The following is a 25,618-nucleotide window of genomic DNA, read 5'->3' as shown; positions in this document are numbered from 1 at the left end:
CTTTTAGTAGATTATTTTATCCTATTCTATTCTATTCTATGCTATGCTATGCTATGCTATGCTATGCTATGCTATGCTATGCTATGCTATTCTATTCTATTCTATTTTTTATTTTATTTTTATCCCTAGGTTCCCTTTCACTATCATCCTACCTCCCAATGCTACTCCTTCCCCCTAGGTAATCACTATTAATAGTTTGGCCTATATCCGTCCACAGCAGGTTAGTTTTAGAGTAGCCAGTGGCTCAGCCCTCCATTTGAGAAGCATGTACCTTTCAGGTTTGTATGACAAACACTAACACTCATCCCAGGTCTTCCCTGGGGAAGAAAGTTTGAGTTGCTTTAATGAGGCCTCCTAAAGGAAATAAAAAGGACCAAGGAGAGAAAAAGAGCACTCAGATAGCAAGCAAGGATCTGCCTGCACACCAGCTCACTGGACTAGGCACGACTGGACTGCTGGCCAGTGACTGACACATGAATGGCCTTTCTCTTCTCAGCACCGGACAGCTCCAAGAATGAAAGCCCTCCATACTCAGCTGTGGTGAAAGTCCCCAAAGCAGCTGAGGTGGAATGGATTTTAGACCTGGATGAGGAGGAAAATGAGCTGGTGCGGAATGAATTTTACTATGAGCAGGTAATAGTAATAAAATTCAATGACCTTGGGGTGGCCGGGCAGCTCAGGTGGTTGGAGCACCGTGCTCCTAACACCCAGCTCACCAGTTCGATTCCCACATGGGCCAGTGAGCTGTGCCCTCTACAGCTAAGATTGTGAACAAGGGCTAGACCTGGAGCTGGGCTGCTGTGAGCAGCCGGCATGAGCTGCTGTGAGCGGCCCGCAGCCAGGGACCGACTTAGCTGGGTAGAGCGCAAGGCTCATAGTACCAGGATGGGCCAGTGAGCTGTGTCCTCCACAACTAGACTGATAGACTGAGAACAACGGCTTGACTGGGAGTTGGCGGCAGGGGGGAGGGAGGGAGAGGGGGGTTAAAGAAAAAGTCAATGACCATTTGAGTTTCTTTATGATGTGTATTAGTAGAATGGCAGGAAATGCAGAGATAGATGAGCACAGCCTGGCCTTCACTTGCTTACAGTGTAATAACAGAAGAGCTTAGACAAATAAACCCGGCAAGGCAGAAAATGAGGAGCAACTTAGGAAACGCACAAGAGGAGATCAGGAGAGGCTTTGTGGAGGAGGTAGCATTTAAGATGAGCCTTGGAAGAGTGGTAGGAGTTTGACAAGCAGAAATTTGGGTGTTGTGAGGGGAATGTGGATAGGGGAAGAACAAAGCGGGCAAAACTAAAATATCTGAGCAAAGGCACAGTGTCAAATTGTAGCACGTGATGGGGAACTGGAAATGCTTTAATTTGGGGAGATAGGGTGTTAGCAGAGAGGTCATATGAGGTAGGATTGAAATGGGCTATTTATGTTTAGGGACCTGAATTCGAAAGTAAGGAATGTGTACTTGGTAGGCATCCGGGACCATGAAAGGTTTTGGAATGTGCTATTGGAATATTAATTTAGCAGCAGTGTATCCAGTGGCTTGAAGCAGAGATGTCTCCAGGTGGTCAGTCAAGCAAGGTGACTGTCATAGTCCAAGCCAGCGACAAGGAGGACCTGTGTTAGTGGGACAGTAGACTGGAAAAAGGAGGGCTTTGTGGACATCCACAAGAAGCAGACAAGAAGTAGGCAGCACATGAACACAGTTGCCCTCATCCTAGCAAGGTGACAAAACCTAGCTGCCAGGGCTTTGACAGTGCTACTTGGAGCATCTGAAACTTGCTTAGTTCCACTTCTGCTTTGCTGTGGAATTTTGGCTCCTTCCTCCAGTGTTTTCCAAGCTTTGTGAAGTAGGAAGAATAATTCTTGCCATCCCACTGCATGAGCTCACAGTGTGTTTCTCTCTTCCTCCCCCCGGCCAGGCCCCCAGCGCCTCCCTGTGTATTGCCATCCTTAGTCTGCATCGTGACAGCACCGCCTGTGGCCACCAGCTGATTGAACACTGCTGCAGGCTGTCCCAGGGCCTCAGCAACCCAGAGGTGGATGCAGGGCTGCTCACAGACATCATGAAGCAGCTGCTCTTCAGTGCCAAGATGATGTTTGTCAAGGCCGGCCAGAGCCAGGACCTGGCTCTTTGTGACAGGTAAATGGGAATGAGCCTCTGATCTGGTCCATGGCAGTCATTTCTATCCAGCTTCTTTTTCTGACCCCACTGTGAGTTTTCACTTCACCGTCCTCGCTGATAAGATACACTGAAATGTTTGCATCTCAGTTTGAAGTTACTGTAATGCTGTTACCAGATCACAAGTGGTCTTCCTCACATTCCTTTGACAGCCTGTATCCTTCTTTTTCCCTAAGTGGGTCCTCAAAGCATAGTGTTCTCTAGCTACACCCAGTCAGAAAGAAAGGAAAGACTCTGGTTAATCTGTAATTAAAATCAATTTAAGGGAGCACCTTTCATCTCTGTAAAACTTTCTGATTTTTAAAGAAGTGTCTTCCCTGAATGTCCAGTGCTTAGCCTTGACCAAAACTCGACCCCAAGCTTGACCAAATTCCGACTGTGGCCTCAGGGAGTTCTGGGTAACAGCTCTATAAATTACGTTGGAGACTGGTGTATCCCTGTGTCACAGGTAGGCATCTGAGTCATAAAGTAGAAGTATCTTTAGAAAAGATATGGTTAGGCTTCAGGTCCCTGCACAACTTGCTCTGCCTCCGTTCATTAACTTAACAATGAAAACTCCCAATTCCTAGCTTATCCACCCAGATGTGTGACTCACTTGTGCTCCCAGCACTCAGTCCTAGCCAGATTTGGGTGTAGAGACCGTAATTTTCTTTGAAGTGTAAGTAGCTCAGGCACTTGCTCAGTGTACTTGCCTAGAGACTCATCAGATAGCAGAGAGTGCAGTGAATCTCACCTTTACCACGTCCTAGCTCTGTAACCTTGGCCAACTCTGTTAACTGCTCTGGACCTCAGTTTCCTCCACTGTAAAACATGAATAATATTAATACTTATCTCATGGGGCTGTTATGAGGATAAAATGAGAACATCCGTGTAAAGGGCTATGAACTGAGCCTGTAGACTCCAAAAATGTTACTTTTCTTATTTTTATTAACAAAAACCAGAAGGTTGAGAAAGACAGAAGGTGGTAGGACAGAAAATGGAAGGAAATATAAAGGAGTTTTATCAAGAGGCAACATCAGAGTCTACATCATATTTCAAGTTTATAAATGAAGAAATAGATGTAGCGTATGTTAAGTAAAGTTTTTAAAACAACCATGAAAAGAGCCAGAAACCTACCAATTTTCCAGAAATGGAGAAGATGAGGAGAAAAGAACAGAAACCCCTCCATTTAGCAGAAGGTACAATTTAAGGCAAAAATAAAAATATGTCAAATTTCAGTAATGTAAATGAGATAAAGTTTTATTAAAAGAAAAAGACACTGAGATTGGAGGGGTGGGTAGAACAAATTTAACATCAAACCCTACGCTTCCTTCAAATATATGCGGTCGGACAATTAAGTTCGCAAACTCATCCTAGAAAAAGTGCTACATACCTCATTGCTGAATATCACTGTGGTCACCTTCAAAGTGCTCCCCTTGGGAAGCTATGCACCAATGCCAGCACCTAGGCGGCCCTTCAAAGCGATTTTGGAACTCTTTTTCTGGAATGGCCATCAGAGCTGTCATGTCATCGTATTATCCTTGATGTCCTGAATGTCATCAAAATGTCTTCCTTTCAATATTTCCTTTATCTTCGGGTAAAGAAAGAAGTCACCGGGGGCCAGGTCAGGTGAGTAGGGAGGGTGTTCCAATACAGTTATTTGTTTACTGGCTAAAAACTCCCTCACAGACAGTGCCATGTGAGCTGGTGTATCGTTGTGATGCAAGAGCCATGAATTGTTGGTGAAAAATTCAAGTCAGCTAACTTTTTCACACAGCTTTTCAGCACTTCCAAACAGTAAACTTGGTTAACTGTTTGTCCAGTTGGTACAAATTCATAATGAATAATCCCTCTGACATCAAAAAAAAGGTTAGCAACATCATTGCAACACATTCGCAAACTTAATTGTCAGACCTCTTAGATGGAGGAACTACCTGCTTTAGGCTGAGGCAGCAGAAATGAAGGGAGTCCTTTCTTCAGTAGGATTCTCACCCACCCCAGGTGCCTTGGGTTTTAGCAGTGGCTTCAAATCACACACTCTTTCTTCCCCACCCCGGATTCAGATACACCCACTCTGGAGAATCCCGACGTTTGTGCCTGTTTGCTGATGGCAGTGGATTCATCTCTCGTGTGTATTTGCACTCCCACTTTGTAGAGTATTTTTCTACTGTTTTTATCTCATACCTCCTTCTGATAGACATTTAAATAAGTAAGTAAGTAAATGTTTAAAAACAAGGCTCACACCATCTATTACAAATGTACAATACGTAATTATACCGAATGTGCTTTTACACACTATACTCTCCTACCCCATCCCCACTAGCTTGAGAATCACCGATATACTGAATCCCTTTTCAGGGACATCAGTGGACAAGTCAGGACCCACAGAGGTTTTTGCTAGAATTATGATCTAAGACTTAAGAACCTTGAGTGGAGGCCTGTTTCAGGCAGCACTAGGCAGAATGATCCAGCTCTCTGGGCCCTCTGCCATTATGAGGTTTTTGCAATCATCAGGTGTCAAGAATAGATGAAAGGTGGCAGTCCTAGTAGGCTGTAATGAGAGTCCACCCTTAGCCCAGGGCAAAGATGTCAAGTCCAGGAGGCTAGAATCTAAGTGAGGGACCAGGATGCCCCTGCACAGCAGCACCTGCAGGGAATGGGGGTGATGTGACCTCTTCACTGACCAGAAGTGCAGGCCATCAATACGAGCTCTCCCCCAGGCAAGCAGGGTTCAAAAGCACCAAAAAGTAGACGGGTAACTTGTGAGCCTTCAACATTCAACTAGAGGCTTTGCCTCCAATAGAAGACCTGAGTGTCTCTGTTCTGCATATTAATATCTAACATTTAATGAGTACCTACAAAGTTCCAGACACTATCCTAAGCCCTTTAATTTGGGTTATTTCCTTTTATATTCATTTTACAGATGAGTACATTGAGGCAAAGAAAGGTTAACTAACTAGCCAGAGATCCTAGAACTAAGTGATGGCATCGGGATTCAGAGCGTCAGACTCCAGAGCCTTCTCTCATAGTGTCTGTGTACCTCTCAATTCTCATTATCACATTTCACTTTGGAAATGAAATAGAAAACCTTTAAGCATCAACTATTCTTAGTAAGACTGTTGCGCCTCATTGCCCTGCCCTTTTCCTCCCTGCAGCTACATCAGCAAGGTAGATGTGCTGAATATTTTAGTTGCTGCTGCCTATCGCCACGTGCCATCTCTGGATCAGATCTTGCAGCCAGCTGCAGTCACCAGGCTAAGGAACCAGCTTTTGGAAGCTGAGTACTACCAACTGGGCGTTGAGGTGAGACAAAGAAAAAGCTGACTTCCACCCTACTGTAATGAGTTGCCTTTGCCTGGCCTTGCAAACAGGTGTTGTCATCTCTCATTTGTCCTTGGCCATTGGGAAGTGTCTAGGGCATGACCAGTTTGCCCGTGTGGGAGCAATGGCAAATGTGAGTGGTGGGGGTGGGGGGAGATGATTGGCAACAAGGCAATAGAATAGGTCTTGGGGACTCTCAGGCCTTGATGTAGGGACCTCTCACTAAAAGGAGCGATTTTTCCTCCAGGTCTCCACAAAGACTGGGCTTGATACCAGTGGTGCGTGGCATGCTTGGGGCATGGCCTGCCTCAAAGCTGGGAACCTCACTGCTGCACGGGAGAAGTTCAGTCGCTGTCTGAAGCCTCCTTTTGACCTCAACCAGCTGAGTCATGGCTCAAGACTGGTACAGGATGTGGTTGAGTATCTCGAGTCCATGGTGAAGCCACTCCTATCCTTGGTAAGAGCACAGCAGGCAGAGGGTCAGCTCAGGGTGGGGGGCCTAGGAGCAGTAATGACCTGCGGAAAGGATTAGCTTCCACTCAGCTGACAGTGGCCGTCCAGGCTCAGAGCTGCCAAGACTGGATTTTGTTCTTTCCATCACATATAGTTAGATAAATAACTATATATGGTTAGATAAGTAATACAGTCAATTTTTTTAAACAAACTGTAGAAAACTGTTTTTTAAATGAAAAAAAAATCACATATAATCTCGTACCCAGACTTACATAGTGTTTAGATTTTAGAGAATGTTCTGTTATGTTTTTGAATGAAATTGGTGTTATACAGTATTATAATATATAGAGTTTTCTATCCTGCCTGTTTTTCTACACTTAAAACTATATTCTGAGCATTTTTCTACATTGTTAAATATTCTTTGAAAACAGCAGTTTCAAAGAACGTACTGAGTTCCATTTTTCCTTCCCTTTCTCTCCTTTCCTGTCAGCAAGATGATGATTACTTGGCCACCTTGAAGGAACTGGAAGCTGCCCTTCGGACCCAGAGCCTCTCTCTGGCAGTGATTCCTGAAGGGAAGATCATGAACAACACCTACTACCAAGAATGCCTCTTCTACCTGCATAACTATAGCACCAATCTGGCCCTCATCAGCTTCTATGTGAGGCACAGCTGCCTGCGGGAAGCCCTGCTGCATCTCCTCAACAAGGTGGGCCCTGCAGACGTAGCTCTCTAAGGGCACCACCTGCTTTGACTACCAAGGGTGGCCCACTCAGCTCTCGGGGGTGATGATGCCCTGAAACGTAACCCAGTGTGGAGCTGTGAGATCACCTCTGGCAGAGCCAGGTCAAATGGAAAATTCTGTCTACACAAATCATTATTTGATGAGTGTGCAACAAGTCTTTACCCTGGATCTCAAATTGCCTTCTGACTGGCAATGACAGATTTCATCGCTTTTCCCAAAACATAGAGCAGAATCAAGTAGTAGCTGAGAGCATGATCTCTGGAATAAGATGTTTCATATAAGTGAGTTGACCTGGGGCAAATTGCTTAGCCTGTCTCTGCTTCCACATTCCTCCCACCTACCCTGGGACTGTGTCCCGTTGTTGCTGACCCAACTGTTCGTCCATTCGGAGTTGTTACCACAAGGCCCAGGAAGCACCCATGGTACAAATCCTGTATTTGGTCTCCAGATAGCTCATGGAAGGAGAGTGTGCTCTCCTTTTTCACCCTCTCACGTCCTCTGCCCTCCTCCCACAGGAGGCAAAGTCACCACTGAAGTGCATTATTTCTTTGGAGCTGTTGTTAGGCGACATCAGGACTCTGTTTCATCATGACCCTTTGGTATTCCCTTTTTTATCTGACTGTTACATGAAAACTTTATAAGGAATTGGCTGATTTGTACCAAATTTCACATAAAATTAAAAGATCTCTAGGTATACTTTAATTTCAGTCTGCCGCCCTAATTCAAAATGGAAGCCAATGGAAGTTTGCAAATAGACCTATCTTGTAGGATTGCTGCAAGTGAAATCAATAGTTCACAATGTCATAATAACCATAGCCACACAGGACAGCGAAAGTGAAATGTTTTCACTGCTGCCTTAGCTACCAATTGTCCCTTAGCTACTCACCACGTCTCAAGGATAATGTGAAAGTTACATTATTGGGAGTTTAATTGCTAACTTTTACTTTTCCTCAGTTTCCAAATGAGTTTTGAGGTAAACCTGCTTCTCCCAAGCACAAATTGAGAATGGAAATCACCCAGTCCTGTTTGTTCTAACTAATGACTAGTCTAGAAAGTTAAGCTGCTTACTTACTTATCTTATAAGCTGATGACAGCATTACCCCTGTTTTACATTTGTCAGAGCTAGAATAGAAGCCTTCTTTTTGTCTCCTGTAATCACAATTACACTTCAACTGAAATATCTTGCCTTAATTCTCAAGCAGGTAGGGAGCAACAGAGAAAAAGAGGAAAAAGAAAAAAAAATTATGAAAACTATGACAATGCCTAGAGCATGGAATATGTTGTGTTTCTAGTGTATTCCCTATGCTTTCACCCCTTTACCTAGCACTCCAGAGTGAGCGTTCTAGAACATAAATGTTATTTATGTCATTCATCATTCCTGCTATTTCCCTCTTTAAAAGGCTCCCCGTGAAGTCCAAAGGCCTTAGCACGCGTGCAGGATCCACCAGGATCAGGCTCCTTTGTTTTTCGAGTTTATTTTCACCACAAATCCTACTTATACCCCACCTTCCAGATTTATCAAATTACTTAAATTTCCCACTTCTAGTGTGCTTTCTTACCTCCATGAGTCTGCATGTGCTATTTTCCCTACGTAGAATGCCCTGCCCCTCCTTGTTTTCTTGGAAAACTCTTTGTATTCTTTCAGACACCCTTTATTGAGTTTTCACAGAACATGCAAGCAACATTAATCACCTCTACCCGTATGCCACCATTATACCTAGGACATAGTCTGTTGCTGCATTTATCCCACTGGATTGCAACTATTTGTTTATGGTTTTGTCTTCCCATCTGGACTGAGAAGGCCTGTATTTCACTAATCTGTGCTTCAAGCACCTGACCTAGTGCCAGCTATGAATGAGTGAGTGGATAGCTGAGTGGATGAAATGGAAGGTCTTAAGAAAGCCCCCTTTCCTATGGAGCTGATGCCCCTGCGTCTTAAAGTGTGGCCTACAACATGTAGGTTAGGTCTGGGGTTCTCAGTTAGGAACGGCCAGGATCAGGAAAGGCGCGCCCACCCCCTGTGGATGTTCTCAAAGCTCAGATCCTCTCCACTCCTAAACAGCTCGTGCCCAGTGGTGCTAGGCTGGCATGGCTCTACTCTCATGAGTTTATAGCCACTTTTTACTCTCCATTAGTTACTCCTAATCTAAAACCGAAATTCCAAAATGGTTTTCTTTCCTATGACGATGGAATAGGGGTTTATAACTTAAGGTCTCAGAGCCTCAGATGAGCTTCAGCAGTAAGGGAATTAATATATGTGTGCACTTTCCTAAGGAATTCCATAATGTTTATCATTTATTCATTCATCTAAGAAATATTTATTAAATAGCCAAGGACTATTCTAGACACTAAAGATACAGCAGTGAAAAAAACAGACAGAAATACCTTCCCTCATAAAACTTATGTTACAGTAGGGAGAGACACAATAAACCAGGTAAATAAAATATGTAGTGTAGGTAGTGAATATAATAAGAAAAATAAAGCGGGGTCGGGGGAAGGGGTGGCTTGTGCGCTTTTAGATAGGCGACCCAGGGAAGATGACATCGGAGTAAAGGCCTAAAGGAGGCAGTAGTGAGCCCTGCAGACTGGACGAAGCACAGGCCAGGCAGAGAGAGGAGCGAGTGCAAAAGTTCAGGGTGGCGAGAGCCAAGTGAGCTGGGGACAGGGAGTAGCAGATGAGGTCAGAGAGGTAACGGGCCAGATCATACAGGGACGGCCTGGTAAGCATTGTGAGGCCTTGGGCTTTGTGCTGAGTGAGGGGGAGAACCATGGGAGGATTCTGAGCAGAGGAGTAATGTGACGTTTTACAGAATTACTCGGGTTGAATTGGTGACATTAGGAAAAAAGAGGCAGGAATGGAAAACGGGAGACATGAGAGGAAGCTACTGCAAGTATCCAAGCAAATGGTGATGATGGCTTGGGCCAGGGTGGTACAGTGAAGGCGGTGAGAAGCGGTCAGACATACAGGTGCTGTATGTGTTTTGATAGCAGAGCCAGTAGAATTTGCTGATGAACGTGATGTTGGGGTGTGAAGGAGAAAGAGGTGACTGCGGTTTTTGACCTGAACAGCTAGAAGAATGAAATTGCCGTCGGAGAATGGGAAGACTGCAGAAAGAGCATATTTAGTAGGAACAATCATGAGCACAGTTTTAGATGTAGCAGGTTTACTAGGTACCCGAGAGGACATGTTGGATAGGCAGTTGGATATACAGTTCTGGAGTTGGAAGGAATGATCAGTCTAGAAATCGGGATTTAGGCATAGTCAACAAATAGATACTATTTAAAGCAATGAGTCCATAGGAAATCACCAAGAGAGTGATTATAGATAGAAGAGAGAACAGGTTCCTCCTAAGGCCTGGAGAGACTAGGAGAATCAGCAAAGGGGATTGCAAAGCAGTAGCTAGAGAAGTACAAGAAAACCTGCAGAGGGTGGCGTCCTGGAGCCAAATAAAATATTTCAAGGAGGAGGAAGCCATTGGCTGTATCAAAAGCTATTGATAAATCAGGTGGAAAACAAGAACCAAGAATTAACTTTTAGATTTAATGCTGTAGAGATCATTGGTGACCTAAGGGACAGTTTCAATGGGGTTGTGGGTGTGAAAGCTAGATAAGAGTGGGTTCAAGAGAAAAATCAATAGGAAACAATGAGCGTAGATAACTGCCAACGATCTTTCTGTAAAGGGAAGGAGAGAGTGGAACAGTCACGAGAATGGGATTTTCAAAGGCACCTGTGACACACAAAAGGTTAAGAAGCACCTCTCTAGGAGGATGCTGAAGGAAATTCAGACTGGATCCCAGACAGTGTGAGACCCAGGCTCAAGACTTCTGACTTTCTGCTTTATCCTGCTCTAGGAGAGTCCTCCAGAAGTCTTCATAGAAGGCATTTTCCAGCCAAGCTATAAAAGTGGAAAGCTACACGTTTTGGAAAACTTGCTAGAATCCATCGATCCAAGCTTGGAGAGCTGGGGAGAGTACCTGCTTGCTGCCTGCCAACATTTACAGAAGAAGAACTACTACCACATTCTGTATGAGCTGCAGCAGTTTATGAAGGTAAGAGCAGCCCCAGCCTGCCTTCTGTCTCTGTCGCTGACGCCCTACCATGTATAAGATGAGGAGACAAAGACTTGTCATTCTTCCCCTGGCCTTGCTATGTGGCTAATGCTAGAGCAAATCCGTGATGCTATCTAGCATTGTTAAGGAATATTAGGATCTCCAGCCTCATCCTAAAGAGGCAGACAGTAATCTTGTCCGTAATGGCATTCTTCAGAATTCAAGACATGTAAAGGTAAAGGGGTAGGTGGTAGTTTCAAGATAAACATGAGTCATGAATGCAAAATTCATAAGGAATGATGGAGAAATAGGCGTTTTTAGAAAAGATGCGTGAAGGGAGAGGGAACAAATTTCTTCCAGTCTGTCTGAGGGTTGCCAGTACTAAATCACAGAGAAATGGAATTACGTATTCAGTGCCAAATAAGAGGGAAGGCAGGTGGAACAGAGAATAACAAGTATCCTTTCTAAGATCTCTTCTGTGGTAGAATAATGTCCTACCCAGGAGCTCAGCCAGTCAGTTCACTGTAGGATCTATTGGGCCTGGGGGTGTCTGATACAAAGTAGCACTACAGCTGGTGATGTGAATGGGTGCTGGCAACCCTGCTCGTGGGTGGGAATCAGATCAGAATTCCCCTCACACACCCACCCTCCGATATCCCTGACCTCCTTTGACCTAAACTGGTTTTTCTCTTCTAGGACCAAGTCCGGGCTGCCATGACCTGTATTCGGTTCTTCAGTCACAAAGCAAAAACATATACGGAACTGGGAGAGAAGCTCTCATGGCTGCTTAAGGCCAAAGACCACCTGAAGACCTACCTCCAGGAAACGTCCCGCAGCTCTAAAAGGAAGAAAACTGCCTTCTTCCGAAAAAAGATGACTGCAGCTGATGTGTCAAGGTAGCTCGGGGTTCAGGGAAGAAGTAGGGTGGTGCAGAAAGGCTAGAACTAAGTGTCTGTTGGTGATGAAGCTGCCCTTGCCCATCCCTAAACCCTTAGGGGACAGGGAAGAGGGGGGCGGAGGGGGCAGGGAACCACACATCTGAAAGGAATTTTTCCTTATTACTCGGCCATAAAAAAGAATGAAACCTTATCATTTGTGACAACATGGATGGACCTAGAGGATATTATGCTGAGCGAAATAAGTCAGAAATAAGACGAAGAAAGACAAATGCTATATGATCTCATTTACATGTGGAATCTAAAGAACAGAATAAACGAACAAACAAAACAGAAACAGACTCATACAGAGAACAAACTGATGGCTGCCAGATGGGAAGGGGGTTGGGAGACTGGGTGAAAATAAAGGTGAAGGGATTAAGAAGTACAAATTGGCAGTTACAACTTAGTCACAGAGATGTAAAAGTACAGCATAGGGAATATAGTCAATATATTGTAAACACTGTATAGTGCCAGATGGGTAGTAGACTAGTCAGGTGGATCATTTCATGAATTATATAAATGTCTAACCACTAGGCTATACACCTAAAACTACTACAAAATAATGTTGATTGTCAAGTGTAATTGAAAAATGAAAAAGTTTTTTTGAACACTCAATAAATACATAAATAAGGGATTATTCCACAACAGTGTCTAGTGCAAGGTTGGAAAGCCTACAGAGGAGCTAGTAGGAGAAGAGCAGAGTGGGGGGAGATTGGAATCACATGTTACAATTACACTAAACTCCGAATCCCTTACAGAAGAGGTCCTGTGTGATGTGGCCCCTGCCGGTGTCTCCACCTTATCTCCCAGCTACTCTCTTCTTCCTTGCTGAGCGCCGGTCACAGTCTTTCACCAAGTCTTTCCCTTCTCCCGGCCTTTATGCTCACTGCTCCCTCTGCTTAGCGCACAACATCTAAAGTAAATGCCCCACCACTAACATTTTATTGCCGTCAGAGACCCCGTGGCTAGATATGTATGTGTTTGTTCATTACTCACCTCTCCTCCGCCTATGAACTCTGAGGGCAGGGTGCATGTCTCTCTTGACCTCTCCTGTTCGCAGCACATAGGTGCTCTGTAAAAAGTGATCCAAGGCCTGGATCTCAACCGGTTCCACAAAGCCCTGAACTAGTATGAGTCTATACAGGGCACTAAACCACCCGTTTTTGTCTTGTCATAACTGCTCAGTAGGTATTTTGATCTCTTTTCTTTCCACATCATTTCTTCTGCCTTTTCCATTGCCATCTTATTATGATTCCTCAGTCACCCGGCCCTAGTCCTGTCATTCCTGAAGCCCCTCATGAGGTTAGACCGTGCGTCTCCTGTCACCATAGGCACATGAATACACTTCAGCTGCAGATGGAAGTGACTAGATTCTTACATCGGTGTGAAAGTGCTGGGACCTCGCAGATCACCACCTTGCCTCTGCCAACCCTGTTTGGAAACAACCACATGAAAATGGATGTTGCCTGCAAGGTATGTATGATGTTTCAGACCTCCGGCAGGCTGCTCTTCTCTTTCAGAACCCTTACCACAGTTGTAATCATCTAGTTATTATTTCAGTTGTTTGTTTGATGGCTGCCCGCCCACTAGAATGTCAGCCACAGAAGGCTGGAGAGCAAGTCCATTTTGATAACCCTTCTATCCCTAGTGCCTGGCACTTAAAGTTTCAACAAATATTTGTTGAATAGATGGGGACCCTCATTTTTAGTTAAGGGGCTACTCCATTAATTAATTCACTACGCACTTTTCCCTCTCCTTTTCAGGTCATGCTTGGAGGGAAAAATGTAGAAGATGGTTTTGGAATTGCGTTCCGTGTTCTGCAGGTACAACTTGAATTGCTCTAGATTGTGCTGAGGGCCTTAGCACCTGACCACAGTCCCGTGAGAGATTATTCTTCAGAACATTATTTTTTAAAAAGATTTTATTGGGGAAGGGGAACAGGACTTTATTGGGGAACAGTGTGTACTTCCAGGACTTTTTTCCAAGTCAAGTTGTTGTCCTTTCAAGATTAGTTGTGGAGGGTGCCATTCAGCTTCAAGTTGTTGTCCTTTCAGTCTTAGTTGTAGAGGGTGCAGCTCAGCTCCAGGTCCAGTTGCCGTTGCTAGTTGCAGGGAGCACACCATCCCTTGGGGGAGTCGAACCGGCAACCTTGTGGTTGAGAGGACACGCTCCAACCAACTGAGCCATCTGGGAGCTCAGCGGCAGCTCAGCTCAAGGTGCCCTGTTCAATCTTAATTGCAGGGGGCGGAGCCCACCATCCCTTGCAGGATTCCAGGAATTGAACTGGCAACCTTGTAGTTGAGAGCCCACTAGCCCATGTGGGAATCAAAATGGCAGCCTTCAGGGTTAGGAGCATGGAGCTCTAACTGCCTGAGCCACTGGGCCTGCCCCTTCAGAACATTTTTATCCTAAGAAAAGCAGACTTACATGTACCTCAAGGATGAAATCAAAGAGGTGGCTGTTACACAACTGTGTGAAATTCAAGACTCCAGGCCACTTTGCCAAAAGCCAAGTAACCGATGACAATTCATCAAAAGCTATCACGTAAATACCTGAAACCAGGTTTAGGACAGTTGCTCACAACTGTTTCCCTGCAGAGCCTCTGCGTACCCTCACAGGAGAGTGTGACTAGGGGAGGCGGCCAACTGGGGGGAGGCGGTTTCTGTTGGGCAGGAGGGGCCCCTGGCAGCAAGGCCCGCCCCTCCACCCTCCATCTGCCCTGAGCTGGCTCGAGGAGTACATTTTCTGTTGCTTTGATAAGAGGATGCAGGTGTGGCTATGGCACTGGAGCAGAGGCTGGAGAAGGGTGCTGAAACCACGAGGAGCAGTCTCTCCAGACCACCCCCCACCACACAGTTACACACACACCCTTTGAAGACCGTCACTCTGGGCAGGCAGGGTCTTACACTTAAGCATTATGGTGTCTCAAGGATCAGTGGCTTCACGAACAATCCATCAGATGTATGTCTTCCACCCATTTTCAGTGGTGGACAAAGCTCTCCACACACAGATACCTCTGATGGTCAAGCAGAGCAGCAGCTCCTTCCAGACCCTGTGGCAAAGGTTGTCCAAGACCAGACTTAAAGTGTTTACATGGTAGTTGCCAGCAAATCAGTATTTGGTGAATTGGTCTATTTCCAAAAACTAAGGTACCTCTTAGCAGAGCACCAAGTATCCAGGGCAGGAAATACCAGCCCCAACATCCACTTCTCAAGAAAAAGTTTGACTTGTTAGAGAATGAATTAGTCTTGGGAATTTGATTAGAAAATTTTCAGAAAGTGACACAGCAGCCAAGTGAGATGCACCAGTTTAGATATTCAGGTTACGATTCTTATGGTTGCTTCCTAAGTGTCTGCCTAACTCCACAAGAGGAACTTTTTGCTTGCTTTTTTGTTTATTTGTTACATGTGCGTTTTCTATTGTGACTACAATAAATGTGGCTTATCTACACCAAGCACAGTGGGAGCTTTTTGAATGTTGCCTCCCTCCCCGCCGTGAATGCCCCCGCCACCCTAAGCCCATCATTCCATGTTCTGTTCTAGGATTTCCAGCTGGATGCTGCCGCAACCTACTGTAGAGCTGCTCGGCAGTTGGTGGAAAGGGAGAAATACAGTGAGGTCCGGCAGCTGCTCAAATGTGTCAGTGAGTCAGGCATGGCAGCCAAAAGTGATGGGGACACCATCCTCCTCAACTGCTTGGAAGCATTTAAGAGAATTCCACCCCAGGTGCGCTCACTCGTTACCTCTTGGCTCTTCCCTCTGTTTCGGTGTCTTCACATCCCCCTCTTTATTTTTCTGTTCACCGTAATGTACCTGAAACTCTGTCCGATCCCTTTATCTTTCTGACCCCTTTGTAATAATGGCCTCACTCTGATCAAATCTTCTCTGGAAAGAAGCTTCACGATGACCACCTCTACACCCAGAACGTGGCCCTCACTCTGTTTCTAATGTTCTTTGCACCTGGAAGGCCTATGACCAAGAGAGATGAGCTTCTCCCTGTGACTGGAGAGAAGGTCAAGGTGGGACTGCAGATGGCCTTTGAAGCACGTGGCCCATGAAATTGTCCCCCAGTGGCATCTTTGGGGGTGACAGAGCCACATCCATTTGTGAGGGCCAAGGACAGGCCTCATGGGAGCAGTTCTTTCTCCAGTCCCTAAGCTTAGTGTTACCATTGGGTTCCCTTTGGTGCTCTTATAGCAGGAGTTGAGTTTAAAAAGCAGGGTTGGGCAGGCATCCCTGCTGGAGTCAGAACAGACTGAAACTGGATCGGGCCCAGCTCCCAGGCAGGGACTCTTCTCCCTCTCACGACTGCTGTGTCTCTGTCTGCACAGGAGCTGGAGAGCCTGATCCAGGCGATACACAGTGATGACAACAAGGTAAGCAGAATCGTCTCCGGAGCCTGGTGACCTCCAGGTTGCCTTCTCATCTTTATCCCTTGCTCCCCACGACGGTACCCTTCCACGGTATCTGAGCCTCTTTGCTATTCACTGGTGGAGCTGGGACCGGATAGGGGTACAGAAGGGAGGGAATAGATGGGGCGCACGTAACTATTGCCCACAGGAGCCTTTACCTTCCCATTTCTTTATCCCCAAGTCAAACATGTCCTAGGCTGATCTTAACTCTCCATTCTCTAGGGAAGTCTTCTCGCAGAATCCTAGGAAATCCCTCACTTCTGTCTGCAGGTGACTGAATGGGGTTCTCAGAGTGGGCAGGCATTTCTTTATTCTAGAGGGAGAAAAGTACCCTCTATAGTAAGAAAAAACCCCACCCAACCCTTGGGCAACAAATGCCTACGGTGCTCATTCTCTAGAACAGGCTTTTTTCCTGCAGCCTGTGAGCTCTTCCTGTTTAGTAAGAAATTGGTGAACCTTCGCTTCACGTTGCCTTTGCACAGACTGCCAGCCAGAATGAAAGTATTCCTGGTTGCTCCTCTTTCTGGCTAACCACAAGACTGGCCCACCTGCCATCCAGAAGAAGGCCCATAGGACAGGCCTGGAGAAACCCAGCCATGCTGCGCTGGCCATTCGCCGTGCCATGACCCAGAAGCTGAGTCGCTCCATAACAAAACGAGTGTCAGGCAAACGGATTCTTACACAACCACAGAGCTGCTCCCATGCCAGTATTGCTAATCCATGAAGTAGATTTTCAGGGCATTTTTTTTATTTGAGGTTAGAGAGAACATGTTCTTAACGTTGCTTCATTTATTTCTGCAACATCCTGATGAGATCCTATGGAAAGGATGGAATTCTGACGTCCTGAAATGTGGAGAATTACTTTTCTAGAATCAAAATGAGAACCTGACAGCCAGGCCAGACACCCAGGTTCCCTGATTCCTGGACTACGGTCCTTTTCCAAGCCTTCAGTGAGCCTCCCACTCAACGGGACAGAGGCTTTGTCCCTGGAAAAGACGTGCACTAAAATCTAAACAGTTGTTATTACTTTTATGGGTTTTCTTTTTTCTTGCAGCAGCTGTAGTTAAGTGATCTCAGGCCACAAAATCTTGCCAAAAACCAGCTTCATTCAGCATCCATTCCAGCCTTTCTGGCAAAATGCCCTCCTTCTCTTGGTAGGAATGCTACCTGCCAGCTTGTGTTATGTATTTAACACACATAGGTGCTAAGTGGAGCTGAAGCGCGGGGTGAGAGCTAATACCCAAACAGGAGGACTTGATCACTTTAATGAGCTCAGAAGATGCCAGGCATCTTCCAGCTGTCCGAGATTATCTGTAATTGAGCTAAGGAAACAAAGACCATAGGGACCAAAACAAAAAAGAATATGGAGCATTGAAACATAAAGAGAGGAGTCCCCTCCAACCACGAGGAGGGACTGTCACAGCAGAAAGGCAGCTGCTAGAGGAAGCTCTGAGGCAGCTTATAAGGGCCTTCCTGTTGGCTGGCCTGGAACCCTGGCCAATCAGGGTTCCCAACCAGGGAAGGATGGGGTTCTCGTCTCCATCAAGCTGGGGATTCTTGAGATGAAGGGTGTCCAGAGGGTAGGAGAGACACCCCCATACACAAAACTGAGCCACCTCAACTAAACAACAGAACTTAGACCTTTTCTAATTATGTGTATATGTTTTCTTCCCCAAAGTTCCTGTTAAAAGATTTTAAATTCAGCAGGTTGAAAACAGGAAAATCAAGAAGTGGCATCTGTGCGCCCATTGTAGGGGACAGGGGTAATGGTTCATTCATGCACTGGATGCATACTTACTGAACAGGCCCTGTGCGAGGCACCAGGAATACAAGGGTAATAGAAAAAGCAGACACTATTCCTGCCTTCGTGGAGCTTAAAGTCTAGTCAAGGAGACAGACATCAATCCAATCATCACCCAAATAACTAAAATCACAACTTGCGGACAGTGAAGCCAGGAGGAAGCTGGAGAGAGAGGAGGAGGGCCTCCAGGGGAATGGAGGGAGGCCAGACTGCTCTCCTGCTTGCCTTATTCTCTGTGAAATTCTTATCTTCTTTGTGGTAACTTCTTACCCTATAGAATAACCCAGTGTAATAGCCTACCGTCCAGAATATTTAAAGAGTTGCTATAATGTAATAACAGGCAAGAACCCAGTGATTGATTTGGTGGTGAGAAGTGATAGCCCCCTGAGCTCTGACGCAGCGCTGCGAGTTTGCTGGTGGTTCATCGGTGATGTTTCCCCTCCGCTGTGTCTCATACCCATTCCAGGTTCAGGCCTACCTGACATGTTGCAAACTACGGTCTGCCTACCTGATTGCCGTGAAGCAAGAACACTCACGGGCCACGGCCCTCGTCCAGCAGGTGCAGCAGGCCGCCGAGAGCAGCGGGGACGCTGTAGTGCAAGACATCTGCACCCAGTGGCTTCTGACAAGCCACACCCGGGGTGCCCACAGCTCGGGCTCCAGGAAGTAACCAGGGACAGCTGGGCCTGCGAACTGTGAGCCAGGCGTGATGGAGATGCCCTCCACCTCTTTCCGCCTGTGCAGTGAGACTTCCCCGGCTCTGCCCAGGTCGGAAAGAGCTCGATTGGAGCCTACTTACCATCTTGGGCAAGGAATGGGACCTTTCACACAAGTGCCAGGTTTCTGTAAAGTTGTGGAATCTGTGTGTATCTGGAGCTGGCCGGTTCTTTCTACCTCAGAGTGAGTGAGTGTGAGTGCACGTGCCTGTGCGCTCATGTTTACACACAAGCATTTCTGAACAAATGAAACTCTTCTCCCACTGAAAAGAGGCACTGTATTTTAGACTTCTGCCAGTCTAAAAAACCTTCCCTGCGTTTTGGTTCTTAACCCGCGTCAAACCTGTTTGTACACAGTCCCCTCTGTGGGGAGACGTTCCAGTAGCTCATCGTGACTACACGGGTTTTACAGAGAATTACAGAGCAGCACCAAAAGGATTGCCTCTTTTCCCTTTCTTCCCTTCCAAAATTCAGAGATGGCTTTGGGGCAAGGGCTACCTGTCAAATAAAACTGCTCCCAGCGTCTCCTCTCACAAGCACAGGACTTACCGTGAGTCTTTGGATGGTAGTCTGAGCAGAAGGTCCTGTGGTGCTGGCCTCTGAAAGCTGCAGCTGCACATACAAGTGATTGGGTCTGGAACCCCAGCCACAGGCTGGAGGGGCACCATTGAATTCATCCAGTGGAGAGACAAAGGCAAGTGTCTCCAAACAGGAATGCAAGAGGGTTGCTTACAAGTGCAGAGGACAGCGCTGGCTTTTATGAATATCCCTGCTGCAAAGTGACAGAATGTGGCTCTCTCTTTGAGAGTCTAGGGAGAGAAATGGTAGCCAGGATCCTAGAATGAGTGGCTAGACAGTGCCTATTTGTATTACAGTCCTATTCATGCCCTTTAAGTTGGTTAGGAAACCACTTCCTCTTCTCTCCTGCTTCTCTTCAGGACCAATGGATGGATATAGAGACCCAGGGTCAGGGAGAAGGCAGTGCACTTCTTGTCTTAGCAGAGGTAGCCAAGGGTCCGCTTTGGAAGTAGACCTGCAGACAAGAGTGAGACAAGGGGACAATGACTAGGTCCCATCCAGTTGATGAAACTAGATGAAGTGCTCCTTTAATATGCACTGGCTTGTCTTCCCACCAGAGATGTGACAATGTTTAGAGAAGGTCTGTCATGCTCAGCCACTTGGATTTCCAAATGAGGGGCCTAAGCAAAGCTCTGCGGCTCTGAGCCTCCCAACAGCCAGAGCTCAGTCTGTTGATCTTACATTTGCTGCTGAAACAAACAGGAACTACAAGCCGAAGTCGGTATCTCTGGTGCTTAGAACCCTGTGGATTTCCTTCTGAGCCAGGTTTTTTGATAGTAAAATAAACAAGTCTTACAGGCATCTGTAAGATTCAAAGTGTTGGTCCTCTTAGAGAGTGGAAAGACTGCAAAGAAAATACTAGATCTCTTTTGGGGGAAGTTTGACAAGTGGCTTTTCCTTCTTTAAGTCATAAAATATATCTGTTTCCAAGGAAATGTCATTCTGCTGGCATCTGCTTGCCTTTCTGAATCTGCCCTTTTTGCACTGAACATAAGCACTTTATAAGAATGGTTTGCAAATCTTGCAGCCCTTAATTTGGGATGTCAAACTAGATTTTCCTGACTTTTTAACTAGTTGAGCTATAAAATAGGCAACCATTGACTAGACTGACATACGATGAGGCTAAAGGCTTTTGAGCATCATGCTGTGGTCTCCACCAAAAAAAAGAAGAAAAAGAAAAACTAATAAACATGTTGAAGGGTTGAATGTTTTACTATAAGTGGCCACAATAAAGTCTCTGTCCTACTAGTTTCTTGCCTTCTTGAGTCCTTTGTGCTGTCTTGCTCTTACCCTTCCCTTCCTTTTTGCCTCGTGTTCTGTATGGAGAGAAAAAGAAAGATCCGGTGGCCTTCTCTGAATGAGTCCCATCATAACTAATGACTTTATCTCAAGTTTCCTATATGTTACAAACTGTTAGTGTCTTTGCTACCACCAGAAGACTTCTTTTGCTTCAGTTGGGGTAGTAGGTGGAGACCAGTGATACAAGCATCAGATACAAAAGGTAAGAGAAAAGTCCCTCCCATCCCTCTCCCCTCTGCCCAGCCCCCTCCCAGAGACCACCAGTGTCACCAGTTTCTAATGTGTAGTTCCAGAGCTATGTTATGCATAAACAGCAGTAATGACTAAAGTATTTCCTGGTGAAGAGATGCCATATTTATTTAACCAGTCTCTGTTGATGGACATGTTAGGTTGTTGCCCATCATTTGCCACTACAAATTATGTTACAATGCATTATGTTGTCCGGAATACCCCGGGTCAGAGGAGATGTGCATTTGGTAAGTATTGCCAGTTGCCTTCCAAGGTCACAGCAAGTAGATGTCCCACCAGCAGTGTAGGACAGTGCCTGCTTGCTCGTACCCTTATCTCAATGGTTATCAAACTTCGTAAGTCTTTGCCAATCCAAAGAATGAGAAATGGTACTCTGAAATTTTTTTTAAAGCTGTTTGTCATTTTTTAAATTCTGTATGTCTTTTTAATATCAACCAAATTGTGAATCTTTGAAACCAAGTGTAGGGTCTTTGGGGAAGGTAGGACTCAGACTTAGCTTAAGTTGTTTTCTTGCCAGCATGTGTTGTGACAGCATGTGTTTGCAGTATGATACTTGAGCTGTGGAGAATAACATTGCTGCAATCATCTCCTTTCCCCAGAAACATGATCTCATTCAATTTCTCATTTTAAAAACACACAACACACACACACACAAAAGCTAAAATGTAATGGCTCTGTGCGATGTCAGAGGGATAGTGGATGGGGGCCGGGGGGTTCACATAGTGTGAGGGATATAAATGATAGATGTCTAAGTATTGCTTTGTCTTGTGCACCTGAAACTAATAAAAAAAATAAAAGCTAGTGATGAAAGTATACCAGAAAACCACTTAGTGTAGACATGGCACAAAGATGTATCACAACAAAGAAAATGGGAACACCCAGTCTAAATCTAGGATAAAAGACCTGACTGTTCAGAAGCCTGAGACACTCCAAAGTTACCAGGTATCTTTGGCTGGAGCTTAAGCAAAGCATATCAAATGGTATTAAACTCTTCATACCCGAGCAACCAAATCTCAATAGTCACAGTAACCCCAAGGGAATTGACATTTTCTTGGTAATGATCCTCTCTTCCACAGTAATAATGTTGACTAACCCATCCTTGAAATGCCTAATTCTAGAACAAATTCAACATCTTGTTACTGAGTGACTTCTTTGGTGGCGTGCTTCCCTGCCTCCCTGTTTCTTCATGTTACTTCTGCTTGAACCCTTCCTTCAGCACCTCTACTACCCCACCCTCCTGTCTGCTGTTATCAAAACCTTTTCTTCAAGTGCGTTTCAAATGCCGTCTCTACAAATTACTTGCTTCTCTGGGTATGCTTTCTCTTCATCCCACTTAAAGGCTGGAATTCTTCAAGCTTCTATCCATTCTCTCTTGAAACTTTTATACTCCCTCAAACAGCCCCATCGTTTCAGCAATCATCTTGTTTGGCTGAGTTCTAAACCAGATTTCTTTGCCCAAACTTTTCTCCACATCAGACCTGTCTTTTGATGGCTTTTTGGAACTCACATACGTTACCCACCTGCGCCTAAAAATACTAGCCCGTCCAAAATGTAACATATCCACATCCATAAACTTGATCTTCGTCCTTCAGTGAATATTAGTATTAATTAATAGTATTATTACTATTGTGCATGCTGCTCAGGTTAGAAACTTCAGGGGTTGTCTGTACTGATTATTCCCCCTCCTCATTCAACAAACGTTCAAGTGCCTACCAAGCCTCAAGCACATATCCAGTGGAAAGCCAAGTGCTATCATTCTACCCTCCCAGCCAGAAGAACCTGGTCCTTCCACTTCCTCCCCTGACTTTTGCAGAAGCCTCTTCACCTCAAATGCCAATCCAAAAGTTGCACCTCCTAGCAACTCCATATTAACAAGTAACACTTTTAGAAAAATGAACAGACTTCTCTCTCATGTTGCGGTATGGAAAGTATTTCTAAGCAGACGCAAACCCCAGAATCCTCAGAACATTTCATTGTTTTCATTATGGTTAAAATATACATCACATAAAATTTACTCCTTTAACCCTTCTGTGTCACTGAAAGCTCTTCAATTCTGCCCACTTGACAGTCAATTTGTACTGGTCATTTGTTTATCTCATAGAGCATAAGCTCCTTCAGGGCAAGGACCATCTCTTGCTCACCTTTGCAACACCTACAAATTATCTGTGCATTATTTACCAGTAATTAAAGATTTTGTTGAATTAAATTATATAGAATGTAGCATATCCTGAACCAGAAATAGTGAGAAAGTGAAACATTTTGAAGTTACCTGTTCAAGAATCTTTTTACAGACTGTAAGCGTCTCAAGGTCAAATGACTGATTTCTCACCTTCTGCCCCACCCTCTTCCTCAGTTTCCCAGATGTGACATGTTCTTTGCCCCTTCTGAGCGTGCTATCTGGACCACTTTTTCCCTCCTCTTTATCTGGTGACTTATCCTTCAGGTCTTGCTTAAGCGCAGGCCATTTGGTTGAGGAAGTCTCTGATCTCTTCCCCCCATCCCAGACTAAGATGGGCATCTCGGTCAAGTGTCCCTATAATGAGAGCCTGAACAGGAAAGAGCCAAGGAGGGCAACAAACTGAAACATAAACTCTCTTTAATGACACTAAGAAACAACTGTAAGAGAAAGTCATAATATGAAGATTGAAAAATGGATAGAGTGACACGTCTTCTGCAATGGAAGTTGGAAAGAGAGAAAATATGAGTGGGATACAGGTAAGTTTGCTGGTTTGGCAGCAGAAAGTTGAGGGAGTTGATGACTGATGGCTTCTCTGTTTTCTGTGAAGTCAGAGGAGAAATCCCCTGTTAACAGTTCAAGGGAGCTGGTGGGTTGAGTGGCTTGAGCATGTGGAGAGGGCATGAACTAGCTGTTGTAAACTCAGAGGCAGTTTCACTGTGAAGCTTTTGAAGCTTTACCTGGGCCCCTGTGAGGACAGGGAATTGCTAGGAATTGTATTCTAGTTGGGAAGGGCAAGCCAGGTTGCTAGGAGAACGCATTTTTTTATGCAAGCATTGCTGGTCAATTGCCTAAAATATCTCAGCAGACCTTAAATTCCCAAGGCTTCAGGTACTCTTTTTTTTTTCTCGTTCTAGATCAACATTCACTTTTGTACCTAATTTTGTATTGTAATTTTGTATTGTCTTCTTAAAGATGGCCCTACAAGTCATATCAGCTTCCTTGGATCCATCCCTGGCTGAGAGGAAAGGCCGGGTGACGGTGATGACCAGTGACTGACACGTAGTGGCTCCAGCCCGCCAGGTTGAGTGAATGTCTCCAGCAGCACTCTTGGCACATAGAAATGAGAGCGTCGGAGGCTCGGCCTTTGCGAGACAGGGGTGGTCATGGGAGACCGCTGGAGAGTGGGAGGTTGTGGTTGGAGTGGGAGGTTGGAAATTCAGATCTCCGAGGAGCAGCAAGTTCATGTGAAAACAAGGTGTCTAGGTGTGGTCCTTGTTATGGGAATGGGAGACTGAAAAGGAGTGGAGAAGTTCAGTACTGAGGAGATCAGGGAATTGAGTCTGAGTGGACATGTGGCACCCTTTCAAATACTAGTGCTTTGGGCAACGCATATATACCCACAGGTATCACAATATTCACTTAGTCTTCCTATAGTACTATGTTGTTATTTGAGTTATTTGCTGTCTAATCATACTCTCTCAGATACTTTATGAGGCAAAATTCTCATATGTTCAGCAAAGACTCGATCTTTCTTTCATGTCAGATCAACGCTAAACCTCTGTGGTAGACATCGGCCTCATTTCTGGGAATTCCCGGGGCTGGGTCCTCAGTTCCCATGTCAGGACTATATGAACTGCAGTGCCCTCAGACCCAGGCAAGAGGGGCCCCTTCCCTTGGCTGTGAACCTTTGAAAAAGCCCTACGTTTCACAAAAATGCAAAAGAATATCGTATATTTATTTTAAGAATACGTGGACACCTCAGTTCTTACGTGACACAACCTGATAGTCTGAGCATCTCGCGTGACTAATGCTATTTAAGACCCAGGAAAACACATCTTGACCGCATCCAAATGCTTTGAAGGTATGTAGCTTGTGCTGCTGCTTCTGAGTGCAGAGAGCATTTCAACAGAGGGACAATTGGGGAGGAGAAAAGACAAATTAACTTGTCAAATTCTTTCTCAGCCTGAGTATAATAGATACTTGCATTAAAGCAGGTATTGTTTTCAGTAGTATTGAATGTCTATTTTCTTGTCTCTTCATATACTAATGTGTGTGTGTTTGCAACACTTGTGTATGGAGGATAAATAATAATTCATATTACTTTTAAATTGATAGACATGTAGGTGTAGAGGAAACATGCATGAAGTATGATATCCATTATTTACATTGGCAACTAACGGGACATTGAACATTAGAAAATAGTTCTATTTTTATAAAGGTTCATAGAATTAATTAAATTTTCAAAAGCCAAAAAAATTTAGCTTTATTGAAATAACTTTGATTTAAAATGTTGATATTCATAGCAATAATGCATTTTGCCTTTTAATTTTTGATGGATAATTTAAATATTTTAGAAGAAAAATAACCTAAGACATTTAAAAATAATTTTTATTTTTGCCTTTCTTCAATTTACATTTTTATGAAAATATATTTAAATCACATATACTTTGAATACAATTGCAATTTGTATTTTTTAATCCTTTAGTTAACTAACTACTGCCATTAGAACACAAAATATTGGAGGATTGTAACAACTTAATGATTTTATTGAGATGAAAGCCTGGAGCTGAGCCACTCCCCTCCCTACATTCGACAAGAAATAAATGATGAGAAAGAAATAAATTTTGATTGTATTAAGCCATTAAAAGTTAGCATTATTTGTTACAGTAGTTACCCACTTTTGTCAGAACAAAATGCACTTCATGTCCACCTGATTGTC

At 44.7% G+C, this 25,618-nt stretch overlaps 1 protein-coding gene across 2 annotated transcripts in view; it reads left to right on the top strand.

The window, feature by feature from the left end:
* ZFYVE26 (zinc finger FYVE-type containing 26) overlaps positions 1 to 20,420 on the top strand; it is a 60,811-nt gene extending 40,391 nt beyond the window's left edge. Inside the window, exons 31-42 of one of the 2 annotated variants that reach the window (XM_019733560.3) lie at positions 497 to 633; positions 1,920 to 2,140; positions 5,314 to 5,461; positions 5,727 to 5,936; positions 6,423 to 6,641; positions 10,530 to 10,727; positions 11,424 to 11,623; positions 12,997 to 13,138; positions 13,429 to 13,488; positions 15,208 to 15,390; positions 15,996 to 16,040; positions 18,344 to 20,420. In XM_019733560.3, coding sequence (XP_019589119.3) covers positions 497 to 633; positions 1,920 to 2,140; positions 5,314 to 5,461; positions 5,727 to 5,936; positions 6,423 to 6,641; positions 10,530 to 10,727; positions 11,424 to 11,623; positions 12,997 to 13,138; positions 13,429 to 13,488; positions 15,208 to 15,390; positions 15,996 to 16,040; positions 18,344 to 18,547 — 1,967 coding nt within the window. In that variant the 3' untranslated portion in view covers positions 18,548 to 20,420. Of the gene's footprint in view, positions 1 to 496; positions 634 to 1,919; positions 2,141 to 5,313; positions 5,462 to 5,726; positions 5,937 to 6,422; positions 6,642 to 10,529; positions 10,728 to 11,423; positions 11,624 to 12,925; positions 13,139 to 13,428; positions 13,489 to 15,207; positions 15,391 to 15,995; positions 16,041 to 18,343 lie in introns of those variants that run through there. The other variant, XM_074327310.2, reaches the window with a different exon arrangement.
* Positions 20,421 to 25,618: the final 5,198 nt, after the last annotated feature.

The sequence above is a fragment of the Rhinolophus sinicus genome, chromosome 3, assembly GCF_057876585.1.
Source record: "Rhinolophus sinicus isolate RSI-liver-muscle chromosome 3, RSI-T2T, whole genome shotgun sequence".
Lineage (NCBI taxonomy): Eukaryota > Metazoa > Chordata > Mammalia > Chiroptera > Rhinolophidae > Rhinolophus > Rhinolophus sinicus.
This window is presented reverse-complemented; position numbering and strand designations above follow the sequence as displayed.